The 24,771-nt window shown below is 30.6% G+C and overlaps 3 protein-coding genes and 1 pseudogene across 6 annotated transcripts; 2 read left to right on the top strand and 2 right to left on the bottom strand.

The window, feature by feature from the left end:
• Positions 1-722: 722 nt before the first annotated feature.
• Positions 723-1,975, top strand: LOC140974342 (uncharacterized). Of its 2 annotated transcripts, none has more exons than XM_073437731.1 (3): positions 723-1,369; positions 1,469-1,605; positions 1,676-1,975. In XM_073437731.1, the coding sequence occupies exons 1-3, from the start codon at positions 1,129-1,131 to the stop codon at positions 1,829-1,831; spliced, it is 534 nt and encodes a 177-aa protein (XP_073293832.1). In that variant the 5' UTR covers positions 723-1,128; the 3' UTR covers positions 1,832-1,975. The 2 variants fall into 2 exon arrangements, with proteins under 2 accessions (XP_073293832.1, XP_073293833.1); XM_073437732.1 differs by having other exon boundaries at positions 724-1,369; positions 1,688-1,975.
• A 112-nt stretch (positions 1,976-2,087) lies between these two features.
• On the bottom strand, positions 2,088-4,239 carry LOC140972644 (pentatricopeptide repeat-containing protein At5g67570, chloroplastic-like; annotated as a pseudogene).
• A 286-nt stretch (positions 4,240-4,525) lies between these two features.
• LOC140974341 (ADP-ribosylation factor-like protein 8b) lies at positions 4,526-6,975 on the bottom strand. Its single transcript, XM_073437730.1, has 6 exons — positions 6,718-6,975; positions 5,695-5,776; positions 5,555-5,587; positions 5,316-5,437; positions 5,001-5,162; positions 4,526-4,917 (listed from the first exon to the last, which is right to left on the bottom strand). The coding sequence occupies exons 1-6, from the start codon at positions 6,753-6,755 to the stop codon at positions 4,800-4,802; spliced, it is 555 nt and encodes a 184-aa protein (XP_073293831.1). The 5' UTR covers positions 6,756-6,975; the 3' UTR covers positions 4,526-4,799.
• Positions 6,976-20,591: 13,616 nt separating this feature from the next.
• Positions 20,592-23,548, top strand: LOC140974344 (uncharacterized). Of its 3 annotated transcripts, none has more exons than XM_073437733.1 (3): positions 20,592-21,042; positions 21,702-22,314; positions 22,505-23,548. In XM_073437733.1, the coding sequence occupies exons 2-3, from the start codon at positions 21,724-21,726 to the stop codon at positions 23,357-23,359; spliced, it is 1,446 nt and encodes a 481-aa protein (XP_073293834.1). In that variant the 5' UTR covers positions 20,592-21,042; positions 21,702-21,723; the 3' UTR covers positions 23,360-23,548. The 3 variants fall into 3 exon arrangements, with proteins under 3 accessions (XP_073293834.1, XP_073293836.1, XP_073293835.1); XM_073437735.1 differs by having other exon boundaries at positions 21,739-22,314; XM_073437734.1 differs by having other exon boundaries at positions 21,821-22,314.
• Positions 23,549-24,771: the final 1,223 nt, after the last annotated feature.

A 24,771-nucleotide genomic window follows, 5' to 3' on the forward strand; every position in this document is an offset into this window, starting at 1 on the left:
ATTTTTTTTTTTTTTTTTTTTTTTTTTTTTTTTTGTAAAATATATATTGTTTTGTTATTTGAGAAGGATACTTACAGAATTCACCGATATGTTTTTAATATAAGATGTTTAAGTTCATTTAACAGTGTGCTCAAATATTATATAATAGTAAAGATAAATAAATATCATTTAGGTAACGATCATTAGTGTTACATGTGTGTCTTACCTTAAGTTTCTGATAATTGCATAAATTATTTCTATTTGTTTTTAAATTCGTAAATTAATGTTTCCCAACCAACGAAACTCTTTATTCGGCATATGTTTTCCATATGTCTGTGAATGAAAATTATATATACCGTGTTTAGAATATTCGAAATCGATTTTTTTTCCCATGTTCTATAGTATGTCAAAAAATTTACGAGGAGATTGTAAGAAAACTCTCGCCAAAAAAATAAAAATAGAGGAAGAAAATATTATTATATTTTATTCCACTCGAAAAACATTTTCGACTTCGAATAATCTAATATTGGTATAATTTGATATATTTTAAGTTCTTAACACAATTAAATAACATGGCATATGTTCACGCACTTCACTTAAAAATTCCACATGAAAAATTTGAATTGTATATATGTATATATAAATTAAATAAAACATACCCAATATAATAAAAAAATTACAATTATAATATTTATCATGGATATAAATATAAAAATACTTAGGAAGTGGCTCGTCTCTCCCACCCACCAGAAGTGATGGTGAAGAGCTAGAGCCCGCCATCTCCATTTTCACGCAGTTAGGCACATCTAACACCCCACGTCTCACCCAATTAATTAATGCTAGCTCCTTCCGTAAATTCACTTCTCCATTTTTTGTTTTTTTTTTATTGTTCTTCCTTCACTTTCTACTATATATATATGATTTATTCCACCAATTAATACGCTCGCCAACCATCGATGTATTCTGAAGAATTTCTTCTTCTTTCGATTGTTTCTCTTATCCCTTTTCAGAATCATCGTCATCATGGATTATAAATGAAGGGTTTATGTCCATCTGTCGCATTTCTTTTGGTAGATGCTAATTAACTGAATTTGATTGTTTAACCACCACCCAACTTCCAGTTAATTAATTCGTAGGATATATATAGTTATGGGGAACTGCCAGGCGGCGGAGGCGGCGACGACGGTGGTGATACAGCATCCGGGGAACGATAAGGTGGAGAGGATTTACTCGCCTGTGTGTGCCAACCAGGTCATGAATTCGAACCCCGGGCACTACGTGGCGCTTATCCGTGAAAACGTAGGTGCTCCTCCGGGGAGGCAGCTGAAGCTTCTCCGGCCTGATGATATCTTGCTTCTTGGACAGGTTTACAGGCTTGTCAGCTTTGAAGGTTGGTTGATCATCCATTTCGAATTAGTTTATTTGGTAGTGAGTTTCCGAGTTTGGTTTCTTGATCAAGTCTTCGGCTTTCTTGAACGTGGATGTACAGATGTGCTGAAAGGGTTTGCTGCAAAGAAATGCGTCGAAGTAAGAAAGACGTTGCAGGAGGGAGGAGCATTTAATGCGGGGCAAAAGAAAACCAATTCAAAATCCAATCCAAAATCGGCAAATTCTTGTTCCAAGAAGGTAGCTTCATTCTCTTTAATTAAAGCGAATTGTTGACTTTAGTTTGGAAATTAATTTTTCACTCTGCCAGATACTTTTTCAGACGGAACACCAAGATGTGCACCACCTCGGCAGCAGCGGCAGTAGCAGTGGCGGAGCAATCATCGGGAGCGGCCTGGGAAGGTATCAGGCCAACGGAGGCCAGTGGAGACCATCCTTACAGAGTATAGCTGAACTTGGAACTTGACTGACTGATTCAATCATAGCTACAGCTTTCTAGCCTTCCCACAGTCCCTTATTTTCTTGCCTTACATGTTACACGTAAAAAAACACTTCTTTGTTGTCGAGTGATTTGGAAAAGTTAGAATTAATAAAGTGGATTATTAAGTACTGGATGTGATTCGAACGCATGTGAATTATGATCAGACATCAAATTAAATTATAAAAATCCACTAGTACTGATTTTACAATTGTTTCTATTTACAAAAATGATCAAATTCAAATTACACAAAGAGCTCATAACTCCAATAGCTTCAAGCAGAAATCCGAAGAATCCACCTAAGCTTTCCTATTATCCTTCCAAGATGCCAGAATCTCATATGCAGAAGGCATGCCCAATTCTTGAGAATCATCTCCACTCTTAGGTATTACAAGTTCAAAGTTGAACTCACCGACATTTGATAGGATCTCTCCATTTCCAACATGTTAAGATTCTTGGTCATCATAATCTGATAGTACTTTTCCATTTTCTACATGTTCCAATTCTTGGTCATTATAATCTGATTCTGATATGTCCCACTCCGGATCATCGTCCAAAAACTGCTCAACAAGTTCTGTTACACCGGCACTCTCTTCCGATTTCTGCTCAACAACTCCCTGTTAAAGCTTGTTTTGGCACAACGCATCCTATTGTTTGAGTCTCCCTGACGAGTATAATCAATATTGTTCGCTAAATCTGGACCGGCAATATTATTGCAAAAGTTAAGAAGAATTGTGTTTTCACTGCTATCTGACTCTCCATCACAGCTATCTGAAGTAACTTTACCTATCATTGAACCATGGTCGTGAGATCTGCATATGTATCGCAATACTCTGCACAAATTTAAGACAGTAGCTTCTTGTGCTAAATCTCGACTGATAAGTTCTTGAAGCTAATTTAGATTGGCACGATCAATCATATCCGCATTTTTCTCAAAGAGATTGACCCACTGTTCAAAACCCACTTGAAATGGAGCATGGGCCATTGAGTTGATAATACTCACAGCTCGTTCATAGTCACATCGAGCAGTGGCGCGATATACCATTTCACTGAAAAGAAAAATGATACAGGAGGTATCTCACCAGCTTCTAAGATTGTGTCAAACGAGTGCTCCAATAAATGCCACTGTATCAGAAAATTAAAACCTCTTTACCACCGCTGGTCCTATTCTAGGTAGCAGAAAAATTTAATCAGAAATAAGATAGAGATAGGTGAGTAAACTAGTAGAGTACCTTTCCAGCTAGGGATGCTTCCAATAATGACGCAGAATGTTTAATAAAATCCAGATTTTCACCTGAGAAGTTCATCTCTTTATACGCATAGTCAAAGAACTCCCGCTAGTGAGCACTTGCAGAGGCCTCAAGCATAGAGCCAAAAGTGTATGCATCGGTTTTGGGGGAAGAAACCTGACCTTTGATACTTTTATCTGAATCTAAACTATTTTTCCTGGTCTCCTCGAATAGTTCTTTAGCTTCATGAAACATATCATTCTGACCATAGACTTTCAACGTGGCATTGAATATTCCAATATCAGGAGCCAAGAGGGTTTTGCAGTGCTCAAAGATGGATACGCAATCTTGATCGTGCCCACAATTCACAGCACACAATATAATGCCTGAAAAAAGTTATTGCCAAAGGTCGAGTAGGATGAAGCATTCTTAGCTTCTCAATCTGCAGAAATTTCACAAGAATTGAATTTATGACAAATGAAGTTAGAGAATAACATAGAAAAAAACATTGGATTTTTTTTTTGTCATAGAAGCAAAGTTCAAATGTCGTCATCTTCAAGAACAAAACATGCTCAACTTTATTTTTATGGCTGCTCCTGTCATATTACCAGCAATCAGGTAATTCTTCACCATCTTAAGCCAACTCTGTAGCATTTAAGAAATAATATGATAAATTTCCTTCTGAAGCCTAACCTCCGAAGTAGCTTCTCGCCACTTTCCATGATAACAAAGGCAGCGACCTAGCTCATAATATACACTTGCTATTCCAATTACACCCCTTTCTTTTCAAATTCCAGACCGCTTGAACAGCTTCATTAAGTTTACCTTCTTTCCAGAAGGCCTTCACAAGAACCGTGGAATACAAAAAGTAGATAAGAACAGAAACACAATAGAGAATATATGTTGATGAGGGGGAGAACACCTATGTCAATGCATTTAGAGCTTCCCCGCTTCTTTTCATTTTCTCAAAAAAATCAAGGACAAGGTCATATTTTTCATATTGCAGCATTACTTTCAAAAGGCAACGCCAGTAAGACTCAAATGAAAAATAAAAAAATTCATAATATAGGATTCAGGTTGCTCTGATGACCACTCATTGTAAATACCCTTATCGATTTGTAGAGAGAGAAGTGTTCCTGAAAGCACAATTGAGCGTCTATTGTACATCACCTTCACACAAATTTTTGTCAAAAAAAACACATTAAAACGTGAATTTTGATTCTTATTATTATTACAAAAATCGAGTTTCTATACAAACATGATATAATTTGCTAAATAAAAATATTTATAATCATAAAATTTGTCCTATGTATCTAATTGATATTCAATTAATTAAAATCTATTATCAGATTATTTTAACTTAGTTTGGTTAAATTAAACCTTTAAAGTGTTTAGCTTGAAATTTAATTCAAATAAATTAAAGGGTAAAAACACTGAAAATAAAAAACAAATATAAAAGAAATGTTATGCATCATTCCTCGCAAGCTTGCACTTGCAAAGGAAATATTCCAACACAAATATGTTTCCGCCGACAATTCCAAGTAGAGAATGAATTTATCCTAAAGCCAAATGAAACTCTTCTGTGGTAAGAATCGAATGTAACTAAATATACACAACACTGCCAACTTTGAAGAAAGCAGCAAGCCAATTAGACAAAAAAGAAATCAAGAATGTACAGATTATGTATCAACGAGAAAAACGATAGAAATCCATTATGGAACTCATACTCAGCTCCTCAACCTCGAGTGCTTCACTAGCCAATCAATAACCTGGTCGATATTGGTCGAGTTCTTGCACGAGATCATATAGCAACATACCTCTCGCCCTGTTAGAGATTTCAAATCCCTGCACGGCATTATCCTACTTTTAGATTACGCAACACAGACTATGCAAGAAAAGAAGTACACCCAACACACACTGCCACTCACATTTGATCAGTTAACTCCTGTTTAGACACGACTTGAGGCTTGTCGATCTTGTTTCCTACTACCAGCAAAGGAATACCGCTGAGTGATTGTTTACTTAGTAAATCATGAAGCTCTTGTTTAGAGATATTGATGTTGCCTCGATCGGCAGCATCAACTACGTATCTGCACCAGAAGATGTGCAAGAATCGGATTAAGTCATGAAACATTAATCCAGTCTTAAATTACATAGTAAGTGGCGAGTTTCATTCAAAATGAATGCCCTTCAAATACTAAAAGCATTTGTATGAGAAACTGAAGATGGCGTCAGTAGTGTACACAATGGCAGAAACCGCACGACAGTATCTCTCCCACATACTGCGAAATCTTGGTTGACCTCCAAGATCCCACAATTTCATTGTGACATTTCCTTTAACGACTTTTCGCATATTAAATCCCACCTGAAAAATAAAAGATTCTCTAAACAGATATCTTGAAATGCATCAATGATTCAGAATAGAATCACAGGTAACTGAATTTTAAAAATTTCAGACCACACAGAACCGCAGGAAACTAACCGTTGGGATCATGTCTTCGCTGTATCCACCAGTCTAGGAAAATATTAAAAATGCAAACCTCGGTTCATTGATGAAGTTAATAAAAAACTTATGCTAAACTTGCAAACCGGTGTATGAAAAGATAATATACATTAACTTACAGCGATAACATTAACGAGCGAAGTTTTTCCTGCGTTCTGCAGACCAATTAAAGACAGTTCCATTTCTTGCTTGAAGAAGAGGCTGCGACCACAAAAGCAAAATGTGTTCTTGTAAAATCAAAAAGAAATTTTTCGTTCAACACCAAACAAGTAACAATAAAAATCTTCTTTTAAATAACTCTTCCAAATACAATTAGATATTCCATCAGGTTCACAATTTTGTTTTTTGGTGGGCTTCTTTCTTTTGAATTGGGGTGACTGATCTGGCATTTAGTGCCACACTTGTCCTTTTTCCAAGATACTCCAAACAAAATCCTTAGCATCAGCCATCAAGCAATATATATAGCTATCATAGTAAATCTTAACGGAGTCTAAGCCATGCTTTCGTTAATGTATCATGCATAAAAAGTTATGAATCTATAAAAATATTAAATACGGAGGTGGCAACTGCTCCCCCTACCCCCTTGGCCCCCGCTACCTCCTTCATCTCAACCTCTGATGGTGTTTAGTGAAAAATGGGAGCAATTTGAAAATCCATCACAGATGATAAGATAGCCATTTGAGACAAAGATGTATGGTCTAAGAAGCTTCAATGATAACATCCAACCCATTTAACCTGAAAACCACAAAACTTAATCATCCAAATCACATATCCTTGAATCCCACACGAATCTCAAACATAATATCAAAAGCTCCACGCACACAAAGCATACGCCAATCTTTTTGTCATTTCAGTAAATCAGATGTAAAAAAGTAACAAAAACAGCACCGAAACACACCACAACGTAAAACCTTAAAAAAACATATCATTCTCCATTTATGATATACAAACACCCGAAACAGGGGCCGACCCAGAATCCAACCCAGTATATCTTCACCCAATTGGCTAAAAACTAATCATATTACGAACTTATGCATAACTTTAAAAAATATTTCAGATACCCGGCAATGAATCACCATGAAAGATTCAATTTTCAATCAATATAAAGGCATTGCACGCGAAAAAAAGAAACGAGCAGAGACCTTCTCAGCCAATTGAGAAAAGCATCCCAGAGACCCATTGCTACGATCGATTCGCGACGACTGGGAAACGTGACGGATCTCTCCTCTGTCTTCTCCCAATTGACCTATCAAAATTTTTCCTTTCTCCAGGCCAGTCCTCAGCAGCTTATTGATTCGATTATATATGGTACGATGATGTAAACCCATCAGGAATCAAATACCTGTAACAGTATCGGGCCCAGTGTAACGATGAAATTACGGCTTTCGCCCGGGTTATTCGTCGCACAGTAATATGGAATGGAGAGAATTATGGATAGACGAATCATATGCCGAGAAATTTGGGACAGCCATAAAAATTATCATATTATATTGTTTATTATAATGATATAATCTTCAAATTTTAATATGGGAATTATTCAATCATAATTAGAAATACAATTTTTTTTTATAGGAATTTAATGTCTTTGTATTGTGATTGTTTTCACTAGGACAGTTAAATTTTTTTAGCTTAGAGTGATATTTATTATAAGTGAATCTGGAATCTAAGATTATGTTTCAAATTTAGAATATGGAAACAATTTTTTTTAATCTGACAAAAAATCTGATACTCGATTCGAATGGAGGAAAGTATGGATAAGATATTTTATCCGATTAGATAAATTAGTAATTGAGGATCTTATAATTTTCGGCTATGATGTTAATTCTAATATGCTTTAATTGAATGCTACTAGTTGAATATAATGAAGAAAATTATTAGTATGGATTTATACTATTTTTGTTGGATAATAATGTTAGAATAAATTTTTTCTAATATTTCGTTATTTTTTCTATAATGTTTAATTTGCTAATTTTTTAAAATTCTTTCTTTATTGTTCTCAACAATTTAATAAATATTTATAGCTTACTCGAAATAATTCAAATTTGAAAAATAAAATTATAGGTGATAATAAGATATTTGGCTAGGGTATGGATATCGAATTCTCCGTTGGGTATGAAGATAAGATCATAAGATGAATTATTGACAAGTGAAGGTAGGGGAGCTCAAATATTTTGCTAATTATTTATTGTAGATATACAATTATGGTAGAGTATGTCCCTTTTATTATAAGCTTATTGAAAATCATTTTTTTTCTTCAACTAAACTTGACTTTGAATGGTAGGGCTTTTTAACTGTTTACCGCATATTTTCTAAAAATTTAATAGAATAACGTAAAAAAAAAATTTAACAAACTAATGTGTCACGCCTCTTCAGACGTGACTTTCAATTATTTTTTTTAAAAAAAACAAGTCACGCCATATGAGATGGCGTGACTTGCTTTTTAAAAGCAAGTCACGCCATCTCATATGGCGTGACTTGCTTTATTATTTTTTCAAAAAAAGTAAGTCACGCTCTTACCTTTTTTTAAAAAAAACGCTCTTACCTTTTTTTTTTAAAAAAATAATAGTACAAGTGACATGTTTAAATTCTTTCAGAGTTGCACGTCACCGCACACCTATTAAAAGCTGCAATAACATAACTTTAATAATTTCGAATTCATTATAATATTATAAATTTTAATCTATAAATTGAATACTTGATTGACTCATTTCATTCGCTCCTTTCATATTTTTCATCGGTAAGTTCTCGTAAATGTTTGAATTTATTTTTTCACTTCCTGCAAATTTTTAATAATTTGATTTTTTTTTGGTTTTGCAGGTTCATTTTAGTTTCAACTTATATTAAAAGTATGTATACTAACATAAATTATTCTGTTAAATATAAAAGTTATAAATGAAATTATTATTAATGTTAGACTAATTTTGTCGTGTTATTTAATTTTTTTTCAATTTTAATTATTAGGTGATTTTTTTAGTTATTACTAATTTTTGTAAAGAAATTTGAAAATCGTTCTGAGCCTTATTCATGAATACGTATTTATAGATAAATCTGATTTTTTTTATAAACTTTTGATAAATTTTCATTATCATTATTATTTTTTTAAAAAAATGTTTAAAAAATTTATGTTATATGCTTATTTTTTTCCGTTGGTATTATTGTTTTATAATAATTATATAATTGTATAGTATGATAATAGTAATTTTAAATTTATTTGTTTATGTATATATTTGTTTCACATTTAATGTAAAAGATTATTTGTAAAATAAAAAATAAAATCACGTAGTTTTTTGTTTAAAAATAAAATACACTATCTCATATAATTATGAGATACAATAAAAAAAATGTTTAATGATTTATTGTATTAATTGTAATAATTTGATGGTGAAATGAAAATATATGTGAGTTGGAGTAATTTTTTTTTTTTTAAAAAAAAAGAAACGAAAAAAAGGAAGTCATGGAAGTCACGCCTACTTGGTGACTTCCTTTTTTTTTATAATAAGAAAATTTATATTATTGATGTAAAATAAATTAATCGTTATACTAATTTTTTTTATATACTACTTATATAAAACAACAACAATGAGTATTGTTATTATCATTTGCATAATATAAAATAATAAGAATAACTAATAATACATAGAAACGCAATTAGGCATTTTAATCATAAACTCAAAACGTAGGCATTTTAATCATAAACTCAAAACGTAAGAATATGATATATTCATAATTTATATTCGAATACCCACGTAAATTAATTTGTATCAACGCTTAAAAAATAGGCGTGATTTAATTTAAAAAAATTAAAATTAAGCAAGTCACGCCATCTGCTTTTTAAAAATAAAATAAAATAAGTAATTGAAAGGCGTGACACTCATTTTTAAAAAATTAATAATAATAAGCAAGTCACGCCATCTCAGATGGTGTGACTTGCTTTTAATTAAAAAAAAATTAAATTGAAAGTCACGCCTCTTCAAGAGGCGTGACACATTAGTTTGTTAAATTTTTTTTTTACCTTATTTTATTATACTTTCACAAAATGTACTGTAAACGGTTAAAAAACCCTTGAATGGTATGTATATGTAATATGGTTGTACCATCCCTTTTGATTTAAATTATATTTTAAAGATCATAAGGTATAGTATGGTACAATGGATAAAAGATGGATTGACAAATAATCCTCCCTATCTCACGTTTGGTACATTTTTAGAAATCTCATGATAATATAATGAGCCCTTGATAAATAATTTTATATAAGGATAAAATATCCTTTTTATGAGATGTGATAATTTTAATTTAATGATAAAAACATCACAAATGACTTAATTGTCCTCAATATATAAAAATCTTAAACACTATCGTTCTCTCATTTCACCGTCCCATCAAATAAATATTTTTATTTATTTTTATATATTATATAATATAATGATTATATAAATGAACTCGAGATAATTATATAAATGAGTTTTATAAATCTCAATAAAATTATTAGTATCAATCGATTAACATTAAAAATTGATATTTGACTTGACTCACAAAATCAAGTGCTCAATTATCATATTATATAATATATAAAATTAGGTAAAAATAAATAAATCATGCAAGCACTGTTGGCGCATGAAGAGATAAAAAAATATAAACTCAAACAACAACTTTGAAATTATAAAATTTATTATGATAAGGTTAATTTTGTCATTACAATCTAATATATAAATTTAATCACTCTTGTTAAAATCATACCAAACATTAAATATAATATCCTACATCTTATTTATCTTTATATTATATATCACATGTTTATCCTATCATGTATACCAAACTATGCCTAAAGTGATTCCAACGCGGATCCAGATAAATTTTAATTTGTAGCCATCTGATACTCATATGTAATATGGTGACTGTATTATGCACCGATAGTATACTCTTGGGCTTTTGTTACAAGCTATGCATGGTTACAAACTATCCTTACCTTAATAAACAAGTGAGAGCATCCGGTTCCTTGAATTTTTTCATCTTGTATTTGTCATCCATCAATTTTTCCTCACTCACCGACCAAGTCCCAGAAAACATAGTGAAGTAGCTATGGTTAAATCTAGTCAAAAGACCATTCCTATTCCTTTTGTTTTTCTCGTGGTTTCCATATTTCTGTTATCTCAAATTTCGCTAGTGTTCGGCTCCCCTGTATTAGAACAGATCGTCAGAAGGCCTGATCCGTTGCGAAAATTCAAACATTATGGTGGAGATCATGATATCCTGAACAAACATTACTGGGAAATGAGTTAATATGCTAACAATTTAAAGATTTTTTCATTTGAAAAGTACACTATGATATCATGTTGGTAACATATATATATATATATATATATATATATTTGAAAATCCAGTCTGTTGCATTTACGGGAATTAATGGATATGCAGTGGCAGGAATCTGGATTTCTGGTTACTCAGTGGAATGGGATTCGGGATTTTAATGGTCTTAAAGAATTCATGAAGCGCAACATCTCAAATAGTCGATCAACAGGATTCTTCATATCTGATAATTTTCTTGCTTCTTGTTCCGTTCACCATTTTTTCCATGTAAATTTTGATGCAATTCAATTTTCGTTTACTTAATGTTTACCTTAGTTCGCATGCTGTTGAATCATCATTTGACCGGTTTTGATAAATACTGCAGAATTGTTAGTAGTGTGGTCATTGCAGCAAACCAGAAGTCAATAGAGAGGGCTAACAAGCTTGAGAAAACTATATTCGATGCTGGAAATGATGCTCATCAAGCTATAGGAGAAGTTAAGAATACATTGCTTCACATACAGACTGTTCTGCATCCATACGACTCGAAAACTTGCAAATTGTTTGATTTTATAACTCATCGTCTGAGAAAAGGATCATCGAGTATTCAAAATTTTATCATCCAAATGAGGCAGTCTTGTCATCAAGCCACACAAACACTGTAAAGGGCCATTTATGCTTATATTACAGTGTAAATTTAGACTTTTCCTTCCATGTAACTCTAGTTTCTTTTTTTATTTCCAGATACGTGGTAAATCTTGTGGTCGTTTCAGCCCACCTGGTGTCTTTATTTGCTGGATTAGGTGAGTTTTCAACAACTAATGCTCCATCGATAATTGGGATTCAGACATATTATATGGTATAATATGACTATGTTGTAATTTTTTCTAACAAATCTATTATCTATTATTTATATATATAAATATGTGACTTTATATGTAATTTCCATTTCTCTCCTTATTAATTACTTGTTTTTATTAATTGGTTTTTTTTAATGTTGTCTATCTTATTAATTGTTTGTTTTTAATGTTATCTACCCACATTATCAATTTAGATTTATTTATTTATTTTTTATTATGTAAATTAGTATTCGATATCTTTTATGTCTACTCACATTATAATATGTTATTTTTAATCAAATGATTTAGATTTTATCTATTCTTACGTCAATTAAATTACTTAAAATTTAAAAATAGTTCATTGTTGAATTATGAATTTTCTTTGGTGTCTTATTAATATTTTTTTCATGTCCTCATTATTTATTTTGGTGACTTTGACTATAACTTATTAGTTTTAAAAAATATTTTTTGCAAAAGAAAATTTCTTTAATAAAATATGGTTAAAAACTTTATTTCATTGTTAAATTATGAATTTTCTTTGGTGTCTTATTAATATTTTTTTCATGTCCTCATTATTTATTTTGGTGACTTTGGCTATAACTTGTTAGTTTTAAAAAATATTTTTTGCAAAAGAAAATTTTTTTAATAAAATATGGTTAAAAACTTTATTGTGATAAACCATTTTTATAAAAAAAAACTTCTAATTTTTAAATCTCTTCAATTGTTACAGTTGGCTAGAATTTATGTGTTTAAATAAAAAAAAATTTTGAACCAACATTTTTTGTGGTTTATATTTATAAATTATTTGAATAAAACACGGTAAAAGATCGTTGTAATTAGGCCCGTCAATTTGGGTTGGGTTCGTCTATTTGGCCCACATCGTCAAATAATTTAAGTGTGTTGGGTTTAAAATTTTGTCAACCTATTTAAAGGTGGGACTGAATGAACCTGGACGAGTTTGTATTAAATATCAATATATCTACTATTATCGCTTTTCAATCATGAATTCCTCATATAAATGGAAGATTATCATCTTGATTTTAAAATTATGATATTACTATTAATTGCTTGTTTTTATTGTTGTCTATCCACATTACAATATATTAATTTTAATCAAATGATTTAGTTTTGTTATTTTTCTTTTCATTATGTCAATTCAATTAATTAAAGTTTAGAAATAGTTCATTGTTGAATTTTTTTTGATGTCTTATTAATTTTTTTTTCATGTCCTCGTTATTTTATTTTATTTTTTTGTGACGTTGGCTATAACTTATGAGTTAAAAAAATATTTTTTTGCAAATGTTTATATTTAAAATTACTTTAATAAAATATGGTTAAAAAATGTATTATAATATACCATTTTTATAAAAAAAAAATTTCTAATTTTTAAATCTTTTTACTTATAACCGCTGGCTAGAATTTATGTGTTTAAATAAAAAAAATTTCAACCAACATTTTTTGGCGGTTTGTATTTATAAATTTTTTGAATAAAACAAGGTAAATGGTCGTTGTGATTAGACCCATCAATTTGAGTTGGGTCCGTCGATTGGCCAACACTACCAAACAATTTAAATGGGTTGGGTTGGGTTGAAATTTTGTCAACCTATTTAAAGGTGGGCCTAAATGAGCTCACACGGGTTTATATTAAATATCTATATATCTAATATTGTCGATTTTCAATTATGAATTCTTCATGTAAAAGGGAGAATATCATCTTGATTTTAAAATTAAGATGTTAGTATCTTGTCCATAAATTGTGAGTTTTTCAGATATTTTGGTAGTCACTGAAAATTGAGTGTCAAAGTTGACATTTGAAATGTGTTTTTGGATTTCTGACAATATATATGTTTGTCAACATATTATTTTTAAATTATTTTTATCAGTATTGTGAATAATAAACACGTTTATTGAAATAAATAAGTATTATCATATCTTTAAATTAATATCTACTTTCATGTTTGACATGTTCTGAGTCTTAGCAAAATGTGAAACAGTAGATTCAAGCAAACGAATACACAAAGTTTGGGGCGAAACCAAAATTATGTGGTAACAAGAATTAAAATATAAACAAATAAATTTTTAATGAATTTATCGAGGTTAAGATGCATAACAAATCTTATATCATAATATATAAAATTTCAATCTTAATAAATGAAATAAACCATGTATATATGAAATATACAAAATGTTATAACATATACAATCAAGTAATTTATTTTAATTGTATTTTATTCTACAAAAATTCTTGTCAAACTCAGTGATTGTGGATTTAACATCTATTAATTAAATCAGCAAACTAAAGAGCGTGTCAATTAAACTGATTGAGTAATCACATACTTGAATTTCTTAATTAATTTTTTATCTTGAAAATTTGCTTCATTTAATATTTTAAATTATAAGACACTGTTACTATAACTAAAGACACATTTTTTTTAAATGTTCATAAGGACTCAATCATTAACTCATATGGAAAAATATTTATCGACATACTATAGTGAAAACATTCTAATTAATTTGGCGCATTTGCTGATAATTTTCTAATTAATTAAGAAAAATTCATTTACAATAATCATATTTAATTTTTTTGGGCTAACACCATTTATTTTATAAGATATTCATTGTAATTTTTTATTTGTANTTTCTAATTAATTAAGAAAAATTCATTTACAATAATCATATTTAATCTTTTTGGGCTAACACCATTTATTTTATAAGATATTCATCGTAATTTTTTATTTGTCTGTTAATCTTTAAATCTGAATTGTGATGTATATTTTTTTTCTAAAAGTTATTAAATAATGATTTAATACATTTATTCGACACTTCAATATTAATATTTTAAAACATATTAATTTTATGTTGTTTGCGTGCATCACTTCTAATCATGATTATAAAAATTCAATAAAAATTCTAAAAATGAATTAGGTAGAACATAAAAAATTATACAATTAATCAAAAGACAGGAAATAAAAACTAAATAATTGTCTAATAACTATAAACTACTAATAACGACTTCTAAAGATTGAAGTCGGTGAGAGTGGAGGCCACTATGTACTAAAAAAATAAAAAGTTAATGCTTGAATGAGTCACACTGCAAAGTTAGTTAAATAAAAACGAAGGACAAAGTTTGTTAATAAAAATATTATAATGGGACTAAGTTGAATGAGACTCATATATATATATAAGTATCTCACTTGGTCTCACCTTATGTTTTGTCACTGTACAAAGCGAAAGTTTATGCACGGTAGTGTTCTACATTTTTTTAATTTTTTTCTTGATTTCAAATTTAATTTCATCATCTATTGGTCTTTAAAGATATATTAGAATTTTTTCTAAATATTTAATCTTAAACGTGATCAATTAACCAAATAATTATTATACTTTGTATAAAATAAAAAATAGATTAATATCTTTGAAAATATAAAAAGTAATATATTGAGAAGAATAAAAAAAGAATGTTAGAATTAATACTATAATTATCTAATGTCAATATTAGATTTAACATCCTACATTCGAAAATGTGTTTATTCAGATAAAGACTATGATGATAAACTAAAAATAATAATTTATTTATCATTGTAACGTAATAATAATGTGATCGTTATTCGGAATCAGAAAATGATGTACTTTGACACACACACACACATATATATATTATTTTAAAATATAAATTTTCAAATAAATGAAAAATGATTTTTTTTTTTATTATTTATTTATATTATCAATTATATATTCTACTCATATGTCTTATAAATTCATATGATATAGTAAAAGGTTATTTGCATAAACTTATTTGTTGAGTGAAATAATTGATCATGTTGGGTAGAGTAATTAAAATGTTGTGCTTGAACTGTTGTACTATTTAAAATATTTGATTTGCACTGTTATCATAATCTATATGTTTTGATATAACAGTAAACGCTTGAGCCTACAATTGGTATCAGAGCCAAGATCGCGACTTTGATTTTCATTGATTGCAATTGGTGCAATTATTAGGAGATAGATTGTTTGGTATAATAATTGTCCACGATGAGTAGTCGCTTGAGCTGTTGTATGATTTAATTAAAGATTTGACTTGCATAGTTACCATCAGTTATAGCTTTTGGTAAAGCGACAAACGTTCGATCATATATTATTCGATTGTAAAGCTAGAAGAAACAGGTTGTATCAACTTTTAGTTTTGAATTGATCCCTTACATGTTACTCGATTTTTAAATTTAGAAGCATTCTGCAGTTTTCAAATATTATTATATATTGAATTATAATTTATCCCTTTCAAATTGGATAAATACAAAATAAAACTCATGTAAATATTATTAACAAAAACATTTAAATGAAATATTGGATTTGTCGATAATCAAAATAAGAAATAAACAAATTTTGATCCTCGAGTGAGAAATAAGATATTTAAATAAAGTTATAATTGCCACAATAAAATAGTACACCTACATGCATTTATCACTGAATTTTGCAACTAATATGTCAAAAAAAAATCTCCACATATTATTTTTATATCATATTTAAAATAATTATGAATCCTAAATTTTATTATTTTGAGTTGGGTTTTGTTATGAAAAATCATCGTGAATAAATTGAATTCAAAAATTCTTATATCTATGTATATCACATATTAATATATCAACCTAAGTTCAGGTAATAAAAAACTACAAAATGAACTTATTCATCTTCAATGTACACAAATTATATAGTAAAGATATATGACATTTAAGACAATGAAGTAGAATAAATGTTCACATATAACAAAATATATACACAAGAAAAACAATAAATAAAAATATTTTTCTAGATATAAATATTTTTTTAAAACTTTTTACAGTGAGTTGGAGAAGATAAAAGAGAAAAAGTATTTAATCTTTTGGGTTACACAAAAAAATAGAAATGGAAGAAGTGTTTGTCATACTATGAATTCAGTTTTCAAATTAAATGTATACTATAAAGTTATATTTACCGTTCAAACTTTATAAATGCAATGAATTTTTTCAAGATAAGAGTACACAAATGTTCCCGTTATGATATTTAAACAATTAGAAAAATTAAATATATTATTTTTCTGGAGGTAATATCAATATGACATTAGTAATTTGATTGTGCTAATTATACTTATGAGTCGATATGAAATATTAAAATAAGTGTCATTAGAGTCAGTAAATGCATGATATATTGTCAAAAATATTATTATTATTATTATAAATTGCAAATAAATGACAACATTTAATCAATATTTTTTAAAATCAATCCATCAGTACTTTTTATATTATGATAGATTGTTATAATAATTAGGGGTAAGCATTCGGTCGGTTTTGTTACCGACCGAACCGAATTAGTCATAATCAAATCGAACCGAAATATTTAGCAATAACCGAACCGACCGAATTAATTTTCATAACCGATGAAAATCGAACCAAATTAAAATCGGTTAATTCGGTTGGTGACCGGATTAATCGATTAGTTTTAAAAAAATTCGTGATTTAACTTTAATTATATATGTACTTTTTTTAACACTACAGTCTACACAAATACATAAAAAAATAAAATCACATACATCACACATTTTTCTTTATAATTAGGGTTGATTTTAAAATTAAAAAGTAAAAATTTAAAAATATAATAAAATTGATAAATAATAAAAATTTATTAAATAATAGTATTTATTTTATCGGTTAATTCGATTAGTCGATTTCAAAATTTTGAAAACCGTAACCAAACCGAATTAACCGAATATTTTTAATTTTAAAACCGAATTTCCGAATTGACTTGGTTCGGTCGGTTAATTCGGTTTAACCGAAATTTTGCTCACCCCTAATAATAATGTGTAGTTTATATGTTATCAAGTATAAGTGTCTAATAAATTAAAGGTGACTAAGAAAGTAAAAGCATCTTGTAGAAAATGTTGTCAATTTACATGAAAAATAATAATAATCAAACAACACTATAAATAAAAAATTGCATATCATTGGTTGTCAAAAAAAAATTGTAATAATTGAATATTATAATAAAATATATGCATTATTGAGAGAATATGACAAATAACAAAAGAAAACAATATGATAAAAAAGATATGAGAAAAATTTTAGTAGTCCAAATCTTTTTTGAAAATTAAAAAAATATGTTTGTTTTTTTTTTCAAATTAGTTACATATACTAATTAACAAGAATTGTCAAAATTTACAATACTATTATCGTTATCTTTTGTTGAGTTAATTAATTTTATTTCAAATTTTAATTACTTCAATATATGTTTCCTACGTGCAACGCACGTGCATTATTTCTAGTATATATATGTGGGTGAAAAAAAACAACTTGAATTGGTTAGACTGATGGATTGCTGCTCTGGCTTGGTTCTACTCGCTTTGCAATATCGTCCTGGTCTTGTAGTGTACAAATCACACAAAGTTTGTACATCAGACCAAAAATGTGTTCATTATCTGACAAGTGCTCTTTTTGCTACGTTTAAGATTAATATTTTCTTGTTGGATTCTATCAACGACGAGCTGGATTCGAACTGGTATCGATTTGGTCCTCGATATGTAGGCGATTGTGAACTTCATTGTAATCAATTGCATTACTGTATCATTTTTCTGCATAGATGCTAATGGATTGAATTTTGTTCACTTTCTTTGGCGATACCTGTTCAAGTTTGAAGGAATTTGAGCAAACCCCACAAAACAACAGCTTAGCAGACATGCTTCCATGCCCAAAATCGGCATTTTCCGACCGAACCTTAATGCAGATTGGCTACACAGTTCACAATTTCAAAACTCAGATGCCTAGAAAATTTTGAAGTAAAAGTCAAGTTTCATTCTCGACACTGCTTACATATTCATTTTTCTCATTTTTCCCTTGTCATGAACAAAGAAAAACTTAAAGATTTCGGAGCTGCGCATGCGTGAAGTGTTCGTAAAGAACGAGAGTAATGGAGATCGAGAAATCCAGGGAGTTTGTGACCCTTTTTCCGGTGCACCTAATTACACCTAATCACCAGAAAATTGTGGAAACAATTGTACTCCAGTTGGAGATTTACCTACTGTAGGTATCGAAGGAAAATATAATTTTTATACTAAATTTATTTCTCACATTAATTTTTCCTCGTTGATATAATTTTGAATATTTAAATATGATTTTGTTTTTCTATATAATATAATTATGCTAAGATTTTTGTGATATAGTAACTTTGTTTAAAAAGAGTTTGTTTCTAATAAAACTCTTACTTTTCATATTGCGTAGGTTTTCTTATTGATAAACCTTATGACTATAAATAAAAGGATTCATCTCATGCAAAGATGGTGATTTACGCAGAAGCACATACATACTATTGAACCTTTGCACGCCATAAGCTTTAGAGGAAATAATCTACAAGGTTGCTGCTGATCGAAGAATCCACGTGTTGCCGTGATTGTTGGAAACATTTGCAGACAACAACTGTGAAGGAGTTGGCTGAAGATTTGTTTTTGTTGCTCCAGTTTTGACACCGTGTTTTGTTTCCTTATATACTGTTTTAATATGGTTATTTGTTTTATGAAGTATTTGATTTCTCAGCGTGTTGAGAAATTTGGTTTTTGATTAAAATCATTAGTGATAGTTTTTGATTAAAATCACTAGTGATAGTTTTTATGTAAACTCATTGGTTTTCTAGTGATTATTTTTGTCATGAGGCACCGCGTAAGTATTTATCCTTGTGCAAAATATATTTTGTCACATCGTATTTACTTAAAGTCAATTTGTGTTACAAACTTATATATTATGCTGCATGTTGTCTGACATGTTATAATATTTCACACAACACTTAATTATAATAAAACACAAATTTACGGTCACATACAATCTTACTTGTTTTGCTGTTAAACAAAATACATCACATACCTTACAATTATTTTATACATGCTTATTTCAAATTTTGTTCGTCAAAAACCTCAAGCTAACAATAGGCGGGCTATGCATGAGACTGCCCAACAGAAAACGGGGTGTTACATACTACTAGCTTTTCAAAATGTACCATTGCAAGAAACATTCCAAGTCACAACCAAAATACGCGAATCCTCACTTCTATCGCGCAGATTTTGACAAGATTCGTCTGTTTCAAAACTACTTAATCAGGAAATTGCGAAGCAGATGGAAGATTAATCCTCTTGGTATGAATATATTCCATGACTCTGGTTTATTGCCAATCAATACATGACCTTACGAGCATATGTCTGGATTTTTCGAAACTGGCGAGTTGTTCATATGTCCAAGAAGCATTCTCAGACATTGTTTTGCACAAATGTGGTCCAATGAAACTGAAAACTGAAGTACCATGGTCAGCAATGCTAAGCCTCTCCATTTTCATGGTGATTTTGGTGTTGATTTGGTGTGAAAAAGCCATTCAAGATGGAGGAAGTTGCTAAAATAAGTGGTTCCATTTTCCCTTAGGCTAGTGTAAATATTAAGTACAAAAGTTGCCCAAAATAAATTTGCAGGAAATTCATTGAATTATTCGAATAATGCACTCTCTGTATTTTAATATGATATGCTCAACTTATCATTATGTAAACTTCACGTATTTTTATTTTGAATTTAAATTATTAATTGAGCATATTATATTAAAACATAAAAGATATTCTGATCATATAATAGAAAAATACATACTCTAAGTAAATCATAGAATAATATGAATAAATTAGTAGAAATGGAAAACAAAAATACAATTGTGAGTATTTTGATTGATTTCCAAGCAGTAAATCTGGAAACAAAAGCATCCACCATTAATTGGAATGCCCAAAATTCACATAAAGATTTGAGTAATTAATACGCTCGTAATTTAATTGTTCCATGGACCATCTACAGTTAAAGTTCCTAAATTTAGTTTCCTTGTTGCAATAACTAATGATCTTATCCGATCACCATTTTCCCAAAGAAAATTCAATCCAAATTTACTAAGTGCTAATCCACAATCCTAGAAAATAAATACTAGACGCCGCTTTATAATTATCGCCGTAAAAACGGCAAGAGTTCCATTATAGGTTTCAAGTCGTCGTCGTCGTCGTCGTCGTTGTCAATCAACTCAAGATCCAACGAATAACCAGAACCCAGTTCAAAGTTTCTGACTTTTTCTCTGTACTCATCAATTCCCTTAAAAATTATCTTCTTGATCACGCTTTTAATTTCATCTGCTTAATTAAGAATAAAGTCTAAAGGGGTTCTCCCGGAGGATACCGTGTCATTTGTTTGAGAAATTTAATGAAGGTATGCTCATGATATTGAGTGTTAGATATGATGAAAAGATTTAGGAGAGCTATCACCGCCAAGCCTTTGTCGAGAAATTTCTTCCAGTTTCTGACTGCGGGTGAGCTTCTTTGACTTTCGGGTAGACCTCATGATTTTCTAGTTCTTGCGTTTCTTGATATTTCTATGTGATTGTCGTTATTTGGACTTTTGTTCGTGGTATTTTTATTGGGGGCTTTTCTCATATATTGATCGAGCTTTTCATGGATCTGTTTATGGGTTTCTGTTATGTGAAACTTACGCAGCTGGTTGAGTTGAATCTTGCTTGCGAACGGGATTGTTGGGATTTTTTTATAATAATCTTGTTTTGTTGGTGACTTCCAGAAATCCTTTGTGGCTTAATTTTGAGGAAACCTTTAGTTGTTCTGTAATCTGAGTATTCTTCAGGATTTGTGATATGAAGCTCAGTTTTTTAACGATGTTAACAGCGATATGAGACTTCCATTTACCCATGTTCTTTCAGTTCGCTGTTCATTGTGAAATGATCGTAATTAGTTAGACAATTTCGCTGCTATGAAACTTTTTTGACAAGATTGAAGCATGAGTTCATTCAGTCTTCAGAATTACCATTGTTGCAGTTCAGTTTTATTAGGCTGTGTGTCGTGAAAAGCTATTTGGTTTCCTACGGTTTCACTGACCTTTTGGTGTGCTCACATGTTTTGATTTTGCATAGAAAACCGTTCAACTATGTTCTAAACACAATGAGTTTTGTGACTTTAGTTTTGGACCTCCATGGGGTTGAATGTTCCAAATGCAGCATTATCCTGGAGATAGGAAAACAAAAAAAATGAGGATGAGGAACAAAAATCGGAAACCAACTACTTTACATTGCAATGCAGGGAACAGATGGTCAATTTTAGTGTGGAGCCTTGTTGGTTTTCTTGTTATCCTTCATCTATACACTTTAACTAGCGACTCGGATGCATATAAACGACAGATACATAAAAGGGTGAGCCACTATCAGCTATTTCGCGAACTAGAAGAAATCGAGGATGAAAATATACAGATGCCTACACCAAGGAGGCGGTCCCCACGAGCTGCTAAAAGAAAACCTAGGCGCCCTACTACTTTGATTGATGAATTTTTGGATGAGTCTTCTCAAATAAGGCACATCTTTTTTCCAAATATGGATACGGCTATGAATCCCATGAAGGATGCTGGCAACGAGAGTTTATACTACTATCCAGGGAGAATATGGCTCGACACTGAAGGAATTCCTATACAAGCCCATGGAGGTGGTATTTTGTATGATGATAAATCCCGGAATTACTACTGGTATGGTGAATATAAAGATGGGCCTACTTATCATGCCCACAGAAAAGGAGCAGCAAGGGTAAGTTCGGAATTTTCTTCTACGTGGAAAATGTTTTGTAACGCATTTGTTAGTTACTTAGCGTTGGTGTGTGATCATGAAGATTACAACATGACCATTAAATTTTACTCTTGCAAATGGCAGGGTCCAACTTTGGAAATGCATCAAGATTCAATCTTTACTTAGCTCATACTTGTTCTCATCCTTACAGGTGGATGTTATTGGTGTGGGATGTTACTCATCAAGTGATTTGTGGACATGGAAAAATGAAGGCATCGCCCTTGCAGCAGATGAGAAAAATGAGCTTCATGACCTTCACAAGTCAAACGTGCTGGAGAGGCCTAAAGTAATTTACAACGATAAGACCGGAAAGTATGTAATGTGGATGCACATAGACGATGCTAACTACACCAAAGCCTCTGTAGGAATTGCAATTAGTGACCATCCAACCGGTCCCTTCAGTTACCTCTACAGTATACGTCCCCATGGATTTGACAGCAGAGATATGACCATCTTCAAAGATGATGATGGTGTCGCTTATCTCTTCTATTCATCTGATGACAATAGCGAGCTTCATATCGGTCCCCTCAACGAAGAGTATCTTGACGTCACACGAGTTATGAGACGAATTCTTGTGGGACAGCATCGAGAAGCACCAGCTCTGTTTAAGCACGATGGAACATACTACATGATCACCTCAGGATGTACGGGTTGGGCCCCAAATGAGGCTCTTGCCCACGCATCTGAATCGATAATGGGGCCTTGGGAGACAATGGGGAGCCCATGCCTCGGTGGGAACAAAATCTTTCGACTCACAACATTCTTTGCTCAGAGTACATTCGTTCTTCCTTTACCAGAATTACCCGGTTTGTTTATATTCATGGCCGACCGTTGGAATCCAGCCGACTTGAGGGATTCGAGATATGTATGGTTACCTTTAACCATAGGAGGAGCTGCAGATCGTCCTCTTGATTACAATTTCGGGTTCCCGTTATGGTCTAGGGTGTCGATTTTTTGGCACAAGAGATGGAGGCTTCCTGCTGCGTGGAGGGGGAAAAAATTCTGAAGATCTGGAGAGGTCAATGCTTGTGTCACAACGCTACTCACTCTGTTTTTATGTCGTGTTATTGTCTCCAATTTTCTTGGAATCTTCAGGTTTACAGTTATGGAAATTGGTGTATATTATTCGTTCCCAGTTATGATGTGTATAGGGAGTATAGAATGAATTTATTTTGATTACTGATCATTTTCTAAATTTCGCTTGCTATGGTTGGTGCTGAGTTGCACACTTGCACTATGTCATCGGCTCACAGTTGGATAAATTCATAATATTGGGCTTTAATAAATTTTATTGGCCAAAACTTCTACGCAGAAATTTAAAGGAGAATTGGATCAATCAATCACTCTACACAAATTCGATTTTTTTTAAAATAAAAATAAAATTAACCTTTATTTGATAAAAATAAGCTTGTGCAATTGATGGTATCATGTTATTTAGTCTAAGAAAGTCATTTAAAAAAGAAATTGAAAGAAAGATTATAAATTTAAAAATGACCTCTATTTGTAAAAATTACAGATTGTAGTCGGTTTACGTCCTTCGAAGTTTGGACAAATCTAGGGATCCCCAATCGATGGAGTTGGTGTTAATTACAACGAACGAGTCACACATGATCAAATGATATTATATGAATACACTCTTCTTTATATATATCTGTGTGTGTAAATTTTACATGGTATAACATTGATGCACATGGATCAGAGCAAAATAATTCAAAAGGTCTAATAAGCAATTGCTGTCAGCTTGCACCTGGACTCCATCAACAGAATGGAAACAGCCAGTCTTCGTCAATGCTCATATCAAACAAGCTTTTGGATAAATTAGAGAGAAAAGGGTGAATGGATTTTTTTTTTTACTTTTTTTGTGTGAAAAAATTTATTAAATTCTTGAAATAAAGAGCACTATATATTATTTATTAATATTATTTGGTAACATATTTTTAAATGAAAAGAGATGATAAAGAGTAGTGGGGGAATGTGTAATGTAAAGATGGAGGGAGCATGGCGAGTCTCATCAAAAGATAAAGATGTTAACCATTAAAAGAAGTTCCCACTCAAATATTTATTCCCTTTTGGTGGGCCTATTTGCCCTTCATTATTATTATTATTATTACTATTATTATTAAGATTTTATGATTTTTTATAACTTTTTTTTTTTTTTTTTACATAAATAGAATTTTTCATGGAAAAAAAGGATTCTAAAAATGAAATAGGGGTATTTTTTGGATTCTAAAAAAAAACATTTAAAATCTTTTGGACTTTTATCTGGATACTCTTAAATTCTGTGAATTTAAATTTCCTCACTTCAACTTTTATTTTGTTGATTAATTAGTTGATACAAATGATTTAAAATTTTCGCGAAATCGAGTCATTTGAAAAATATTCATTAAACACTTTTTTTTTTAACTCAAAATCAAATTA

Source organism: Primulina huaijiensis, chromosome 3, assembly GCF_012295235.1.
Source record: "Primulina huaijiensis isolate GDHJ02 chromosome 3, ASM1229523v2, whole genome shotgun sequence".
Lineage (NCBI taxonomy): Eukaryota > Viridiplantae > Streptophyta > Magnoliopsida > Lamiales > Gesneriaceae > Primulina > Primulina huaijiensis.